Source organism: Panthera uncia, assembly GCF_023721935.1.
Source record: "Panthera uncia isolate 11264 chromosome B3 unlocalized genomic scaffold, Puncia_PCG_1.0 HiC_scaffold_2, whole genome shotgun sequence".
NCBI classification, from domain to species: Eukaryota; Metazoa; Chordata; class Mammalia; order Carnivora; family Felidae; genus Panthera; species Panthera uncia.
Window position 1 is genome coordinate 3,701,675 of NW_026057583.1, and position 16,121 is coordinate 3,717,795.

The 16,121-nt window shown below is 51.2% G+C and overlaps 1 protein-coding gene across 2 annotated transcripts in view; it reads left to right on the top strand.

Annotated features, from left to right (window-relative positions):
- The window catches only part of EFL1 (elongation factor like GTPase 1), a 125,228-nt gene that overhangs the window by 16,584 nt on the left and 92,523 nt on the right, over nt 1-16,121 (top strand). For both annotated transcript variants that reach the window (XR_007454179.1, XM_049614337.1), the window contains exons 6-11: nt 913-1,050; nt 2,545-2,759; nt 10,560-10,683; nt 11,958-12,034; nt 13,012-13,148; nt 14,822-14,944. Coding sequence is in view for 1 of the 2 variants with exons in the window: in XM_049614337.1 (XP_049470294.1) it covers nt 913-1,050; nt 2,545-2,759; nt 10,560-10,683; nt 11,958-12,034; nt 13,012-13,148; nt 14,822-14,944 (814 nt within the window). In the remaining variant the exon portion in view is untranslated. The remainder of the gene's footprint in view (nt 1-912; nt 1,051-2,544; nt 2,760-10,559; nt 10,684-11,957; nt 12,035-13,011; nt 13,149-14,821; nt 14,945-16,121) is intronic.

Here is a 16,121-nt window from a genome sequence, read left to right on the forward strand (position 1 = left end):
CTGTGTCTCCCTCTCTCTCTGCCCCTCCCCTGCTCATGCTCTGTCTCTGTCTGTCACAAAAATAAATAAAACATTAAAAAAAAATAAAAAAAAAATTTTTTTTAAGTTTATTATTTTTGAGACCGTGTGCAAGCGGGGGAGGGGCAGAGAGAGGGAGACACAGAATCCGAGGAGGCTCTAGGTTCTGAGCTGTCAGCACAGAGCCCGACGCGGGGCTCGAACTCACGGACCGCGAGATCATGACCTGAGCTGAAGTCGGCCGCTTAACTGACTGAGCCACCCAGGCGCCCCAATATTTTTAAAGAAGGATAGTAAAAGGTTTAAATTACTCAGATGGGGGAAATTTGATAATTGCAAGAAGTTGTGCCGTAATTGTCCTGTTGCTTCCCCTCCGAGCCCTGAGGGCTCAGGTCCCCCGACTTGCGAGACAGAGCCTTCGTCTCTGTCCTGAAAGGATAGTGGTGTTAATGCACCTGACTTCAGAATAGCAGAGCAGCGGTTCGCTCTGAGAGGGGATTGTGGGCAGGAAGGTGTGCGTGGGCCTCCTGGGGGAAGGCTCTGTTTTTGGGGGCCTGTGTGTTGGCAACATGAGCATTTGTTTTCTAGTTGTTCAGAAAAGTGTGTGCGTGTGTATAATTCCACCAAACTCTGCTATTTTCTGCACAACTTACCCTTCTTAAATAACTTGTCAGTTCCGCAGAGGCAAAGACCGTTTCTTGTCTGTAGCTCTTTCCCTCTGTGTCACGGACACAGAGTCCGTGCTAAGTGCTTAATGAGCGCACCTGTGTGAACGGTGTTGTCTGAGTTGTGATAAAGGAGTATGCAAATGAGCTGATTGTTAATCAGGGTCTTTTAAGGTGCTTTAATTATTTCGAATCGTGAGTTTCACATTTTCTTTTCTGTTTTCACCAGACACAAGCTGTTCTGCGACAAGCCTGGCTTGAGAACATCCGTCCGGTTTTAGTGATTAATAAGATAGATCGCCTGATAGTGGAGCTGAAATTCACCCCCCAGGAGGCCTATTCTCACCTCAAGAATATCCTAGAGCAGGTATTTCATCCTTCCCTTCCACGTTTTAAAACTCGGGGCTCAAAGAAGAGTTGTAAGGAAGTTGCTAAGTTGAGAATAACGCGTTGCCACAGAACTTCACTTTTACGCAGCGTTTCCATCTGAGATCCCCATGTGTTGGAGTCCTCGTGCTGCAACAGGGGACACGGGACACGCCTCCCCTCAGGAGCCCCTCCGTCTCCTGGAGGCATCCTCGGGTACAAAGCGTGGATAATAGGATTAGTGCTGTCCTTGAAAATCTTGTAGTTTGGTTCCAAACTGAAGCAATATTAGGAGGCTTTTCTTTTTTTTTTTTTTTTTTTTTTGTTTTGTTTTTTTGGCATCTGTTTCTCGATAACATTTTACCCAGTCATTCATTTATTTCCCCAGCCGACATTTACACAGCTGCATGTTGAACGGTGAATTCTGGGATGTCCTTTGTGTGATAGGGGTGCGAATGTGACTACAGGTCAGAATCCCTGTTTTCGAAGATCTCGCAGCGGTGGGGAGGCTTTAAGGAGAACTTTGGAGAACATGCGAAGCCCCAGGCGTGGTTTTGAGGGCCACCACACCCAGACTGGGTCAGGAGCGGGGAGGGTCAGGCAGAGTGGCAGCAGAAGCTTCAAGATGGAAAAAGGTGGGGATATGGCCGGGGCGTTCAGGAAAGAGGGGATGAGATGTGCAAGGTTGTAAACGCCAGAAAGAGCACGATACGCTGGTCCTACCTGGAGAATGAGATCGCGTGCGGCAGAGGCAGGAGGTGGGAGTCGGAAGGGATCTGGGGCTTAGATTATGGCGACCCTCGTGTGCCAGGCGTGAGGCTTTGAACTTTGTTCAGGACGGTGGGGCACCCCTGAGGAGGCCAACTGAGAATATTTCTCGGCCGGAGGGAGGAGACGATCAGAGTAGAGCGGCGCAGGAGAGTGGCTCAGTGGATCCGGTGCCCCCTGGAGGCGGACCGGCGCGGCCCCGCCCGGGCCAGCGGCCTTTGCAGCCGTGAACGGGCTGACAGGTTGGAATTGGGGTAGCTTGCAGGATTTCTGAATAAAATGTTCCATTTTCTCTCTGCGGTAGGAAATGAGGTGGTGACTTGGGAGGGGAAGAGTCGGGGACTGGTGGCCGGGAAGGGGGCCTGACGAGAGCGGAGAGAAGTCCAGGTGTGAGAGCTGGCGGGGCGAGCGGGGGCTCAGCCTCTGAACTAGCCCGTGAACTCACTGGGGACCGTGAGTCCCTCGTGACGCCAGGCCCGGCGCTAGAGACAGGCCGCAGACACCGCCCCCTCGTGTCGGCGTGACATTCCCAGTCACGGAGGTGACCTTTCCGAAGCTTCCGGTTTAGTCTCGCTGGGTTCGGAAGGAGAGGGCTGTGAGTTGGTCAGTGTCGTGCGCCTCACCTCCGCCTGTGGGTGCTTCCCGGGAGCCCGGCGTGACTGGTGATGCCCGACCGCGCGTCTCCTACGCCTCCGAGTGACGTTCCGCCTTTCACCGTCTCTCCTAGATTAACGCGCTCACGGGAGCTCTTTTTACTTCGAAAGTCCTAGAAGAGAGAGCAGAGAGAGAGACTGAGTCCCAGGTGAATCCAGGTTCTGAGCGAGGAGAGCGAGTGTATGACTGGAGCGCTGGGTTGGAGGACACGGACGATTCTCACCTCTACTTCTCTCCGGATCAGGGCGGTGTGGTGTTTGCCAGTGCGGTAGACGGCTGGGGCTTCGGGTAAGTGTCCGAGCCTCCCGAGCCCCCCTCGGGGACTGTGTGTAAGGCTGGTCTTCTCCGTGGAGCTTCTTGTTTGGCCACGATCACCGACGCGTATGTAGTTGCGAGACAGGCTAGAGCCGTCCTGTACCCGGGACCCAGTACCCGCCGCCCCGCCCCGCCCCCGCCCCCGCCCCCGCCCCCGCCCCGCGCTGATGTCGACGTCGATACAGCGCGTCACAGCAAAGACCCCCTCACGCGCCCACGCCCGCTTCCTCGCACCCCCGGCCCCACCTGCACCCTCGCGCTCGCCACATGTCTTCCATCTTTGTAAGGTGTCGTTTCAAGGATGTCATAGAACCAGAATCAAACGCTCTGCAGCCTTCTCTGGATTGGCTTTGTCACTCGGTGTAATTGTCCAGAGACTTAACTAGGTTGTTGCACGTGTCGGCAGTCGGTTCCTTTTTATTGCTTAGTAGCGTCCCCCGGTGCGGACCTACCACGGTTTAACTGTTCACACATTGGAGGACACCTGGCTCTTTTCCAGTCTGGGGCCGTTCTGCGGGAAGCTGCCACAGGCGTGCCCGGACGCCCGGGTAGGTGTTTCGGGGACACGAGTTCTCATTTCTCCGGGGTCAACGCGCGGGAGTGCTTTTGCTAGGTCGTGTGGCAGCCGTGTGTTGTGTGCTTAGCGTCGAGCTGTTTTCCCGAGGGGGCGAACCATTTCACGTCCCGGCCGGCAGCGTCTGAGTGACTGGTCTGGATTCTCCACGTGTCACCACCGTTTGGCGTGGTCACTTTTTTTTTTTTTTTTTTTTTTTAAGCCATCCTGACGGGTGTGTATTGGAACGTGACCGCGGTCTTCATCGTGTTTTCCTGACCGCCGGTCTGGTGGCACATCGTTCCGTGTGCCGATGTGTCGCCGATTTGTCACCCGGGTATCCGTGGGAGACATGTCTCTTCGTGGCCTTTGCTCGTTTTCTTCTCTGTTTTCTTTCTTTTTTAATTGCGGTATAAATGACATACAACGTCATATTAGTTGAATGCGTCTCTATTTGTATATACTGTGAAATGGTCACCACGATAAGTGTAGTTAACTGTACATAGTTACAGAACAGGACTGTTGTCTTGCGATCGGACTTTTAAGGTGTACTCTCTTGGGAGCTTTAAAATCTGCAGTGCAGGGGGCGCCTGGGTGGCTCAGTCGGTTAAGCATCTGACTTTGGCTCAGGTGATGATCTCACGGTTCGTGATTTCAGGCCCCACATCGGGCTGTGTGCTGACAGCAAGGAGCCTTCTTGGGATTCTCTCCCTCTCTCCCTCTCTCCCTCTCTCCCTCTCTCCCTCTCTCCCTCTCCCCCTCTCCCCCTCTCCCCCTCTCTCCCTCTCCCTCTCTCCCTCCCTCCCTCCCTCTCTCTCTCTCTCTCCCCCCCCTTCTTGCTCTCTCTCTCTCCCTCTCTCTCCCTCTCTCTCCCCCCCCTTCTTGCTTGCTCTCTCTCTCTCTCTCTCAAAATAAATTAACATTAAAAGTCAAGTCTGAGAACTCTGCATGGCCCCTAGATCCTGAAGATTTTCTCTCAGTTTTTTCTAAAAGTTTTATGGTTTTACTTTCTGCATTTAAGTCTGTGATCTAGGGGCGCCTGGGTGGCTCAGTTGGTTGGGCGGTTGACTTCAGCTCAGGTCATGATCTCGCGGTCCGTGAGTTCGAGCCCCGCGTCGGGCTCTGTGCTGACAGCTCGGAGCCTGGAGCCTGTTTCAGATTCTGTGTCTCCCTCTCTCTCTGACCCTCCCCCGTTCATGCTGTGTCTCTCTCTGTCTCAAAAATAAATAAACGTTAAAAAAAAAAATTAAAAAAAAAATTAATAAGTCTGTGATCCATTCCGAGTTAATTTTCTGTGTAAGACGTGAGACTAGGGTCCAAGTTCTTTGTTTTTGGCTATGGATGTCTGAGTACTCCAGCACCCTTATGCCTCCTCCATTGAATTGTTTTTGTACCTTTGTCAAAATCGGTTGGACATACTTGTGTGGCTGTTTCTGAGTGTTCCGTTTCATTGATCTATGTGTCTGTCTTTCCGCCAGTAGCACCTAATCTCGATTACTGTGAGAACCTAGTTAAGTCTCGAAATTGGGTAGATTGTGTCTGCTCACGTTCCGCTTTTTGGAAGTGGTTTCTGCTGTTTGAGGATCTGTGCCTTTCCATATGCATTTTATAATAATCTTTGCCTGTATCTGCAAAAAACTTTTGTTAGGATTTATATTGAAAATGCACGGGGAAACCTCTATATCAATTTGAGGAGAAGTGACATCTTTACGACGTCTCTTCTAATGCAGGAACACTCATTTTGTTTTTAGATTTTCTTTGATTTCTTTCGTTAGCATTTTGTACTTTTCATCGTATGAGGCTTGTACATGTTGTATTGGTTCTGCACCTAAGTTTTCATTGTTTTTGAGCGATTATAAATGGTATTATGTTTTTAATTTTGGTGTTCACCTATTCATCCCTACTTTTTGGAAATACAGTTAATTGATTTTTGTATGCTAATCTTGTATACCGTGACCTTGCTAAACTCACATACTGGAGTTTTCCCTAGGTTCCTTGGGACTTTCTACAAGACAGTCACCTCGTCTGCAAATAGGGACTGCTTTATTTCCTCCTTCACCGTGCTGCTTTCTTCTTTCCTTGCCTTACTGTGTTGGCAAGAGCTTCCAGGACTGTTGGAAGAGTGGGGAGACTAGACATCCTTGCCTCGTTCTGATCTGAGTGGGAACGTGCTCAGTCTTTCACCATTTTGTAGGTTATTTTTAAATGTTCTTTAGAAAAATTTTGTTTTTAAAAAGGGGGGATGCGCCTGGGTGGCTCCGTCAGTTAAGCGTCCGGCTTCAGCTCCCATCTTGATCTCACGGTTCATGGGTTCAAGACCCCCCGTTGGGCTCTGTGCTGATAGCTCAGAGCCTGGAGCCTGTTTCAGATTCTGCGTCTCCCTCTCTCTCTGCCCCTCCCCTGCTCGTTCTCTCTCTGTCTCTCAAAAATAAATAAAAGTCAGGAAAAAAATTTAAACGTTCTTTATCAAGTTGAGGAAATTCCCCTGTATTCCTTTTTTCTCAGTCATCTTTACGGATGTGTGTCAAATTTTGTCAAATGCTTTGTAGCAATTAATATAATCCTATGATTTTTCCTCTTTAACTTGTTAATATAGTGGATTACATTGATTTTTGAACATTGAACCAGTTCTGCATCTCCTTGTGGGTTTTAAGTACAGATGATTTTTTTGGAACTCTATTCTTTGAATATATTTTAAACTTCCTAAGGTACAAAAATGTGTACATGGGAGATCATGAAAAGTCTCCCACCCTGTCCCTTAGGATTTCATTTCATTTCCCCACAAGAAATTACCTCCCTGGCAGTTTCTGGTATATCCTCTGGAGGTTATTTATGAGCAGATACGTTCAGTGTAACGCGTTATGTCTGCACTAGCAGGAGTTCGTGTGGAAAGAAGCCAACTCTGTTGAGAATGTGCACATGCTCGATGTCGACCGAGTAATTTTGCTTAAATTATTTCATTGAATTCTCAGGATGATCCTTTTAAATAGACGTTACGATTTAGTACCTACGACTAAAAGACATCCAGCAATCGTTTGACCTCACTCGGCCACTAAGTGGAAGAAACGATTGACACCGAAGTTTATGCTCTCTTACTTCCGTGGGCTCTCGGTCCTTCTGCAGGCCCCTTCTGGATAGGTACACGCGGGAGCCATGGCATAGTGACGTCAGTTTTAGATTGTGGGAGGCAATAGATAATGTTTCTTAACTACAACCATTACTGACTCGTGGAATCCAAAAATCCAAACATTAAAGAATTACTACTTGGAGAGAAATGTCTGCGCTTGAGTCAACAGCTGTGGGGCCGCAGTGAGGTTCACTCTAGTCGTGGGCTCCGTCTTGCACGTACCGCAGGATGACAGAAGCAGACGCAGTGCGCCAGGTGAGAACACAGCCCATCGCCAAACGTGTCGGTTTGGAAATGGGAGGGAAGAAGGGATCAGAAATGGACCAGAGCGCACGGCTTGGGAGGAGCCCAGCCAACGTTGGCTGTTCTGTCCGCCTTTTCATAGGAACTTGCCCTCCACTCCCTTTTGACAGAACAGATTTTGCCGTGACAGTGAAATCAGGTCTAATAGCATGATTTTTCCTTGTTGGTTTGCCAGCGGTTGTAGATACCATAGTCCGCTCGGTGCCTGTAAAGGTCATAAGAAAATTCAGAGAATGGATACGACAGACCCGCTGAGAATGTGTACTTTTCACACACGGTTGAGGACTTGGTAGCATCGTCACTTTGGGCCTCAGTTTCCTCTTCTGAAACATAAGAATATTGGGCTCAGATGATTTCTGAAAACTTTTTGAGCTAAAAAGTACAGTGATTGATTCGGTCACATAACGAGTCAGACCTGTTAGTTTCCTGATTTATAAGCGTTTTGCCAGTGAGCCACAGGGTGGGGGGCTCGTCCTTTCCTTGGAGTGATTTCCATAAATAGTGTTAATGTTTTATGCAAATTTTAGTCTGAATCTCAGAAACTGGCGGAAGCCTACTGTGGAAGGAGAAGGGGTGGAGAGAGGCTCGCGCGGATGGAGGGGGGTGGCTGCTGTGTCCCTCACGACCTTGGACATTTTCACGCGCTCTCCGTCAGGGAGCGGGTCGCCCTGTGTTAGGCTGGGTCACCTGCAGACGTCTGTCCGTGCCCGCCGTCGGCAAGCGGATGTGCTGATGTATAGGAAGCTGGTGGTGGAATGAAGGCACTCGAGGTGCTTTCCTGTAGACCTTCCTGCCGGGTGCCAGCGACTGGGGAAGGCGGGCCACCTGGTGTGTCACTGGAGGTGGGGACTGAGCACGTTTCAGAATGGGGAGGTTGACTCTGCAGACTGTCAGGGGCGGGCCAGGATCAGGGTTGGACAAGATAAAGAAGATAGAGAAGTCTGGGTACCACAAATCAATGTTTTAAAAGAATCCCAGAAGCACGAACAGAAATCACACTAGAGATCCCCCTGGTCACAACAGTTAGGACACTAAATGCATGAAATCCCCCACCGAGGAGAGCTTTTGAAAAGAAGGAAATTCCAGGGGTGCCTGGGTGGCTGAGTCACTGAAGAGGCCAAGTCTTGATTTTGGCTCCGGTCGTGATGTTACAGCCCTGAGATCGAGCCTCACGTCAAACTCCGCACTGAGCATGGAGCCTGCTTGAATCTCCCTCCCCCTCTCTCCCTCTCTCTCCCCCACTCTTCCCTCTCTGTCCCTCCCCTCTCCGTCTCTCCCTCCCCTCTCCCTGTCTCTCCCTCCCCTCTCCCTCTCTCTCCCTCCCCTCTCCCTCTCTCTCCCTCCCCTCTCCCTCCCCTCTCCCTCTCTCTCCCTCCCCTCTCCCCTCCCTCCCTCTCCTCTCTCCCCTCTCCCCTGTCTCCCCTCTCCCCCCCTTTCTCTCTCTCCACCCCCACTCAAAAAATAATAAAAAATAAGTAAGCAAAGGAGATTCCATTAAAAAAAAAAACCCAAAGGTTTGCTACACAGAATAGATAAATAGCATAGTTGACAGAGGATAAATACCAAAGCTTTGGCTCAATATGTCAATCAAATGTGAGCAGAAAGAAAGTTCAGCAGTTTTGATGAACAACGCAGAGTTTATAACAAATGTATCGTGGCGTAAGGATCCTTTTTATGTGGATAATGGACAGTTTTCAGTAGTGAAGAGGTTCATTCTCTGTCAGTGATCACAACAACAGAGTGCATGAGACAAAAACAGAAGTAGAGGTAGAAATGTGTATGGCTTCGGGAAGATTTTATATCACAGACCGTTAACAGGTCCAGAGAAACCATAAACCATGTGAATCGCATAATAACTAAAGTCAGAATTTAAGTGTCCGTGAAGAATATACAAAAATCGGTCCTGTATCAGGCAAGAGAAAAAAAAAACAAAACGCAGTTTTGAAAATACTGAAAGTTCACCGTGTTAGTCACACAATCATTATCTTCAGTTTTAACCACGTAAGAACAGACCCAGGCTTTATCCACTGAGGCCCTGACAGGCATCACCATCACCATCACCGTAAAGGTTAGGGCTCTCGGGTGGGGTGGGGTTGGAGGCTGTGCTGGGACCTCCGCGGTCTCCCTCCTGGGGGTTCCGGAACGGGGCTGCACGTCTGCGTGGAGGTTTGCACCGTACCCGGCAGGGTCAGGTGTTGATGAGCAGAAAGCCACAGGGAGGTAGGGTCTGCCGACCTGTGTCTGGAGGGGGGGTTCTGTGCCTTGCTCTAAGCGTGCTTAACCACAGGAAGCCGGGGAGGGGGTCCCTGGAGCGGGCAGCAGGACAGAGTCTGTTTCTGTTTGGAGGCTCGGGAACTGCGTGCATTCGGCCCCTGGCCTCCTCATATGTGGAGTAGCCCCTGCTCCTGCGAGAGAGACCACTGCTGCTCCTTCCAGCCTTCCACGGCGGGAAAGCTGTCGGTCTGTGCCGTGAGGCACGAATTTATGGAGAGGAGGGGTCCCTCCTTCAAAAATAAAAAAAATTGTAATAGTGTGGCAATGATAATATGGAGCATATGTCTAGAGCGTAGGCAGTTTATAGATATAATAAATGTAAATAACATGGCAATAGAAACTAAAGTTTTGGAAAATTTTTTAAAAACTTCAGCCGAACAAATAGCTGTTGGATCAAACGGGAAATGAAGTTTCTAATCGCCAGTTGCTTTGAGGTCGTGGCCCGTCGAGGCCAACTCCGGAGCGTCAGCGGCCGGTAACCGTAGAGCTTGAAGTTTGATTCCCGGTTGGGTATTTTCTCTCCCTTCGCCCCCAGGGAGGGGGGACACTGGGTGTTTATCTTCAGATTCTGTAGCGCCTGCTTTTGCTTCTAAGCTGCAGCCTGACCCTCGTCACACTGCCGGCTCCGACCATAATTAGTAACTTCCTCCCCTCTGGCCACCTCCTGCTCGTCCCAGGCCTCCGCTGTCGCCGGAGAGTGTCAGCTAACGGGACAAGGTTGCGGTTAACCCCTGGTTCTGGCACGACCGCGGCTGCTGACGGGTGCGTAAAGACTTGTCCGGACTGTGTTGCCTTTGGACTCCTTGTGCGGCAGGAGAACGGCAGGCATCTTCCAAGATGCTGGTACTTTGAGAGTTGGACTCACAGCTCACGCTCAGTAGGCTGTTCCCCGCAGAGAAGAGATTTTTTCCCCTAGGTCTTCCGTCCGGATGGCACCGACATTATATACGGTGCCCTTAATTGTCTGGTTATTGCTCTCACGTGGCCGGGGAGCAAAGCTGGTGCCAACTGGTTTCGCCGCGGGCCCGGGAGGGTTGAGTACTTGTGCATGTTTTTAACCCAGGATGCCAAAAGGCCTTTTCTGGCTGGCTCCGGCGGTTTCCCTTTGTGAGCAACGGGCAACCCAGAGCAGGGAGGGGCTGAGACAGAGCTTAACGCTGGCGTAGCTGCAGGGGGCAGCCGGGGCCCTATCTCCTCGGCCCCCGTGCCTCTTGGCTGCTTTCACACGTGCGGACGTAAGACGGGGAGCAGCCGCACGCCTTCTGATTCCTGCGAACGCAGAGCGAGTGCCCGGGGGCGTGGGCAGCCGCGTCGGGTGGTACCTACGTGGTATCTCGGCGCCGCCGCCTTTGCCGTAAAACGCGGGGGTGCCGGTACCAGCTTGTCGGACGGTGGAAACGACTGCGTCCGGGGTGCGTTTAGAGTCCGCTGAACCTGCCTCGGAAACGCTCTAGTGTCAGCTGCGCTCGGACTTGATTATTGTTATCAGTGACGAGGACACTTGATTTCCTTCCAGGATCGAGCACTTTGCCAGAATCTACAGTCAGAAAATTGGCATCAGAAAAGAAGTCCTTATGAAAACCCTGTGGGGAGATTATTATATAAATATGAAGGCCAAGAAGATTATGAAGGTTGATCAGGTGATGTGGCACGTGTCCCTCGCGTTCTCGCCCTGTTCAGACTTGCGCGGTAACACCTTTACTGTCCTTGGTTCACGTGGGTCAGTCCACGAGGGGCTTTTTCCTGTACACATTTGGTTAAAGCTCACGTGTCTCATTTCCAAGTGTTGTTCTTTAAATACCGGGTGTTTAAAGAGACGCGCTCTCGGAGCCTGCTGTACCCCGAGGCTCCGCCGAGGCCTCTCAAGCGCTGGTCACCGCGTGTGCTCACGGGGAGAGGTGGCTACTGCCCAGCCCTTCCTTCTGCAGGCAGAGGGGATGCCGAGTCACGGAGCCTCGAAGGGTACTTCCTTACGGCCGGGTTGTTGTTTTAATGTAAAATTCAGGATTTTACAAATTCATTCTCACGGAAGAGCACGTAGATTCCTTTTAGAAAATGCTTGTGAATATAAAGCCACAAGGAAAAGAAAAAAACAGAAGCCAGCACTGCTAATGCTGTGGTTTTAATTTTGTGCGTTCTCATGGGATAGAGACATACGTCCCTCGGTTGATTCTGTTATTTACATAACGGAGCTGGTGGTTTGCTTCACATCATATTGTGAACATCTCCCCTTGCCATTAAAAGCTTTTCATAAACAGTATATTTTAAAAAGGAGCCAGCGTGGCGAGGTGGGTCGAGAGTCCGAGTCTGTGGCTGAGTCTCGGCTCTGTGGCCTCTGTCTCGTTCTTCCATCTGTGAAATGGGGACAGTAGTTCTTACCTCCTCGAGCAAGGGGGCGTCCGTTTATGTTCCGTCTCCTGTGTGTGTGAGGGCATCCTTCTCCTGGTGCTCTTGCCATTATTTTGCATAGATTTTGTTTGGTAAGAGAAACGGTAGGGCTTCTTGTTTTTCTGTTACCCTCTTCCTTGAAGTTTAGTGTTTTCCATGTTTAAGAACATTGTTCGGATGAAGTTCGTGGAAGGACCTGCACACGTGGAGTGAATTTTCAGCTCCCGGTGTGGGCATCGTGTGCCCCCTGATGGCAGTGCGGGGAGGTGGCGGTCCCAGCGACTTGACCCCCAGCCGGTCTCGTCGTTTGTCGAGTCTCTGGTTCCCGGAGGAAGAGAACAGTGGTTGTTACCGACTGCAGATTATTGGCTGTTTAGTGCATATTTATAACTGCTCTCTGCCACTTTACTGCTAAGTAAACATCTTCTAGTAGAAACGAGACATGTTAATACAACACGTCGAGAATGAATATGTAGGCTGCCTGTTGAATATTGGGAAACTTAAGTACGTGTGTTCTTTTTTACAGGCGAAAGGAAAGAAACCTTTATTTGTACAGTTGATCCTGGAGAATATATGGAGTTTGTATGATGCGGTCTTGAAAAGGTAAGACTGCTATAGTGCTGGGTCTTTGGGCGCCGTGATTTGCCTCCCTTCCAGCGTGATGGGTGTCTCTTCACAGAGGTGGGCTGGACGGAGCAAGTGAATGGACCCTTCACAGATGGGCTGGTCCCGGGGTCCAAGGTGGAAGGGCACGTGGTGCAGGTAAAGGTGGTGGGAGGGACTGAGGAGCAGTCTGTGCTTCTGGAGGGCTGAGACGAGGATATAGACGAGATGGGTGGAGGGAAACGCTGGACCTTTGGTTGTATAAACCCGGTTTGAGATGAAATCGTATTTGTAGTGGAAAGGGTATTTGACATCTAGGATCATTCACAGGGAACTTGGGAACCGACTTGCCAGATACAAGTAGAAAGAAGGTTTGCTTTAGTACATTTCCATTCAGAGTTATCTGGGGTTGGAACTGTGACTTCCAGCACTCGTACATAAAACTGCCTCTCCAATCACCATAGCTCGCTAGGGGGATTGGGCTGGTGCTCCAAGGGGCTCTGAAGAAGGGGTCATTGGAAGGAACGGAGTAGAGATTGAGCCGTCCTCTGCTGTGGCTGGAGCCCCTTCCGGGTATGTCTAGTCTCTTGTAGGAGGAGTATGTTGGGAGGAAGCGTGTCTAGTTCTTTTTTTTTATTAAAAAAAAAATTTTTTTTAATGTTTACTTATTTTTGAGAGAGACAGAGCACGAGCCGGGGAGGAGCAGAGAGAGAGGGAGACACAGAATCCGAAACAGGCTCCAGGCTCCGAGCTGTCCACATAGAGCCCGATGCGGGGCTCGAACTCACAAACTGTGAGATCATGACCTGAGCCGAAGTCAGACGCTCAACCGACTGAGCCCCCCAGGCGCCCCGGAAGTGTGCCTAGTTCTTGTGGAAGGAGTGTGTCTGGAGGAAGGGTGTCAGAATGTGGCATTCCGTTTCCTCTCTGCCCCTGGGTGTCTCTCTGTGACCTCCCTGTTTGTATGTTTCCTACAGGGACAAAGAAAAAATTGATAGGATCGTGACTTCTTTAGGATTGAAGATTGGAGCCCGGGAGGCACGACATTCTGATCCTAAAGTTCAGATCAGTGCCATTTGCAGCCAGTGGCTGCCCATTTCCCATGCTGTGCTTGGTATCCTTTGTCCTGATGGTTTTTAATGAAGTGATAGTTTTGACAAAACAGGAAAAACGTGACTGGCAAACAGGAAATCCTTTGGAAGTAACACATTTCAATCCAGAGTAAGTCTTCTGTGGGGCGCCTGGGTGGCTCAGTCGGTTGAGCGTCCGACTTCGGCTCAGGTCATGATCTCGCAGTTTGTGAGTTTGAGCCCCACGTCGGGCTCTGTGCTGACAGCTCAGAGCCTGGAGCCTGCTTTGGATTGTGTGTGTGTGTGTGTGTGTGTGTGTGTGTGTGTGTGTCTCTCTCTCTCTCTCTCTCTCTCTGCCCCTCCTCCACTCACGCTCTGTCTCTCCTTTGGAAATAAATAAACAGTAAAAAAAAAATCAAAGTAAGTCTTCTGTGGTTATTTCGTATTCCACCACGAAACTGTGTTTAATGCTTTTAAAAATGAATCTTCTGATGCTAATTCGTATTCTTACTAATACCAATTCAAATGAATGTTCTTTCAGGAAGATGTGTCTTTTTGTTTAGTAGACTGTGACAACAAAAAATTTTATTTTACTAACATTTATGTGTAACTAGATAGTTTAGATGTGTATGTCAGATCAGTGTTTCATTTTAGTGCCATATTTTCTTAGCATATTGGTATTTCTTGTTACTGATTCGAGGAAGACTTGATTTGAGATACATTAGAGTAATTAAAACAATTTTTTTTACATTCATTTATTTTTGAGAGAGAGAGAGAGAGATGGAGCATGAGTGGGGGAGGGGCAGAGAGAGAGGGAGACACAGAATCTGAAAGAGGCTCCAGGCTCTGAGCTGTCAGCACAGAGCCTGACGTGGGGTTTGAACCCATGAACCGTGAAATCACGACCTGAGCCGAAGTCAGAGGCGTAACTGACTGAGCCACCCAGGTGTCCCAACTAAAGTAATTTTATAGGTAAACTATCTTCTTTTCATTGATCTGCGTGTCCCAAGCAGCCCCCGGTGGGCTGTGGTACAGTGTCCCAGGCGTGGGCCAGCAGTGGCACCTCAGCCCGGAGCTGGGATGGACCCACACCTGCAGTGACACTGGCTCGGGGAGGGGACTTTCTTGTGTCATAGCTGGTGGCTGATGTTGTTTTCATAAAAGTTTGTAGAGACTGAAACCACGTGAAAAAATTTTAGGACAAGCTACTGAGCTCTCCTCACTTGTTCCGTGGGCTGTCAGTGCATTAGGATGTCTGTCTTCAGAGTCCTTCCTGGGACGGGGCGCCTGGTGGCTCAGCCGGTTAAGCGCCCAACTTCGGCTCAGGTCACTATCTTGCGGTTCGTGGGTTCGAGCCCCGCGTCGGGCCCTGTGCTGACAGCTCAGAGCCTGCTTTGGATTCTGTGTCTCCCAATCTCTCTCTGGCCCCCCCCCCCCCCCCCGGTGCTCTGTATCTCTCTCTCTCTCTCAAAAATAAATATACATTAAAAAAAATTAAAAAAAAAAAAAAAAAAAAGAATCCTCCCCGGGCTTGAGAGAGTCCACGAACTCCCTGAACTTGTGTCTGTATTTTGAGACGTGACGCACGATGTTTGACAGCTCGGGCGTTTTGTGTGTGGATGTCCACTGCTACCTCAGGAGTCGGCGTGTGCTGTGAGTCTGTGCCTGGGTGGAGGGCACTTGTTCACGATTGTGAGTCCTTAACCGCAGACTTCAGCGATGGTGTGTCAGAAACTTCCCAGCCCCCTGGACATTACGGCCGAGCGGGTGGAGAAGCTGATGTGCACGGGATCACAGACGTTTGACTCTCTTCCCCCAGAAACCCAGGCCCTGAAAGCAGGTGAGCCGAAGGTGGACGCGGCAGGGGCTTGGTTGAGCGTCCCAAGCCCAGGCTGCTCTAGACCAGTTAGCCAGGTGGCCGATTCCACGGACAGTTCCACAAAAGGCCCTGTTGCCAGTTTTCTTTTCCTGCCGAAGTCGGAGTTTTGCCACGGCCGTTCTGTCCTCTCTGGGCTGGGAGAGCGGAGGCTCTGAGACGCCTCCCTTCTGCCCCGGTCTCGTCTCCTGATCTCCTGGTGACCCTGTCTCCCGGTCCCTGGACGAACAACGGTGTGTCCCTGGGCTGCTCTGCCGCCACCATGGCAGGGTCCCTGGGGGCCGCGGAAGGGGTTCCAGGGCCAGGCCTCTCTTTGGTCCCCACAAGAGGGGACCCGCCCGTCCCAGGCTCCGTCAGGCTCCATGACAGGCAGCTGCGAGGACTCGCGGCCTCCACTTTCCCTCCGATTAGATGTGCAGCCCCCAGCCCAGAACCACTCGGGTGCTGTTCTCGGGGCCCCTCTTGAGTGTCCTCGTTAAATCCTCTGACCGGATCCATCACGAGTGTCTGACGGTGTAGATCACTCCTCCCCCCAGGAGACACCGTCTTCTCGTGACTTCGGGCTTCCCCCTGCTTGTGCTTTTCTCCCTGTCTCCCTGGCCGCCCATCCTTCTCGTCTCTCCCGGCTCCTCGCCCTGACTTTTCCGGGGTGGGACGCCCCAAGCAAGGCTCAGCCTTCAGACCCCATCCGTTCCCTCCCTGCATCCGGTCCCCTGGCGACCTCCTCCACCTCAGGGCTGTCCGCGACAGCACACTCACCGTTGCCACCCACCTGTGCGGCTGCAGCGCGCGTCTGCTCCCTTCCCCACCCCCCCTTTCCCACTCCCGTCGTGGCACCCCACCGCCCACCCCCTCTCCGCTCGCCTGCCCGAGGTGCACCACACCCCGCCACCCCCCCCCCCACACCGCACCTCCCACGCGGGGCTTCCTCCCGCCGCCCGAAGCCTGCCTCCCCCAGTTCCAACCCACGAGGTCCCTTCCTTCTCCCGCCCACTCCCACAGCTGGCCGTCATCCGGGCTCTGTGTGATTCCGCACCCTGCGTGGCCTTGCTCTGCAGTCCGTCCAGAGCGGGGCATTCGGCATTTCTGCGTCTGCCTCCCTGGGCCGCACGGTGATCTCTCACCTGCTTGAGAGGACAGC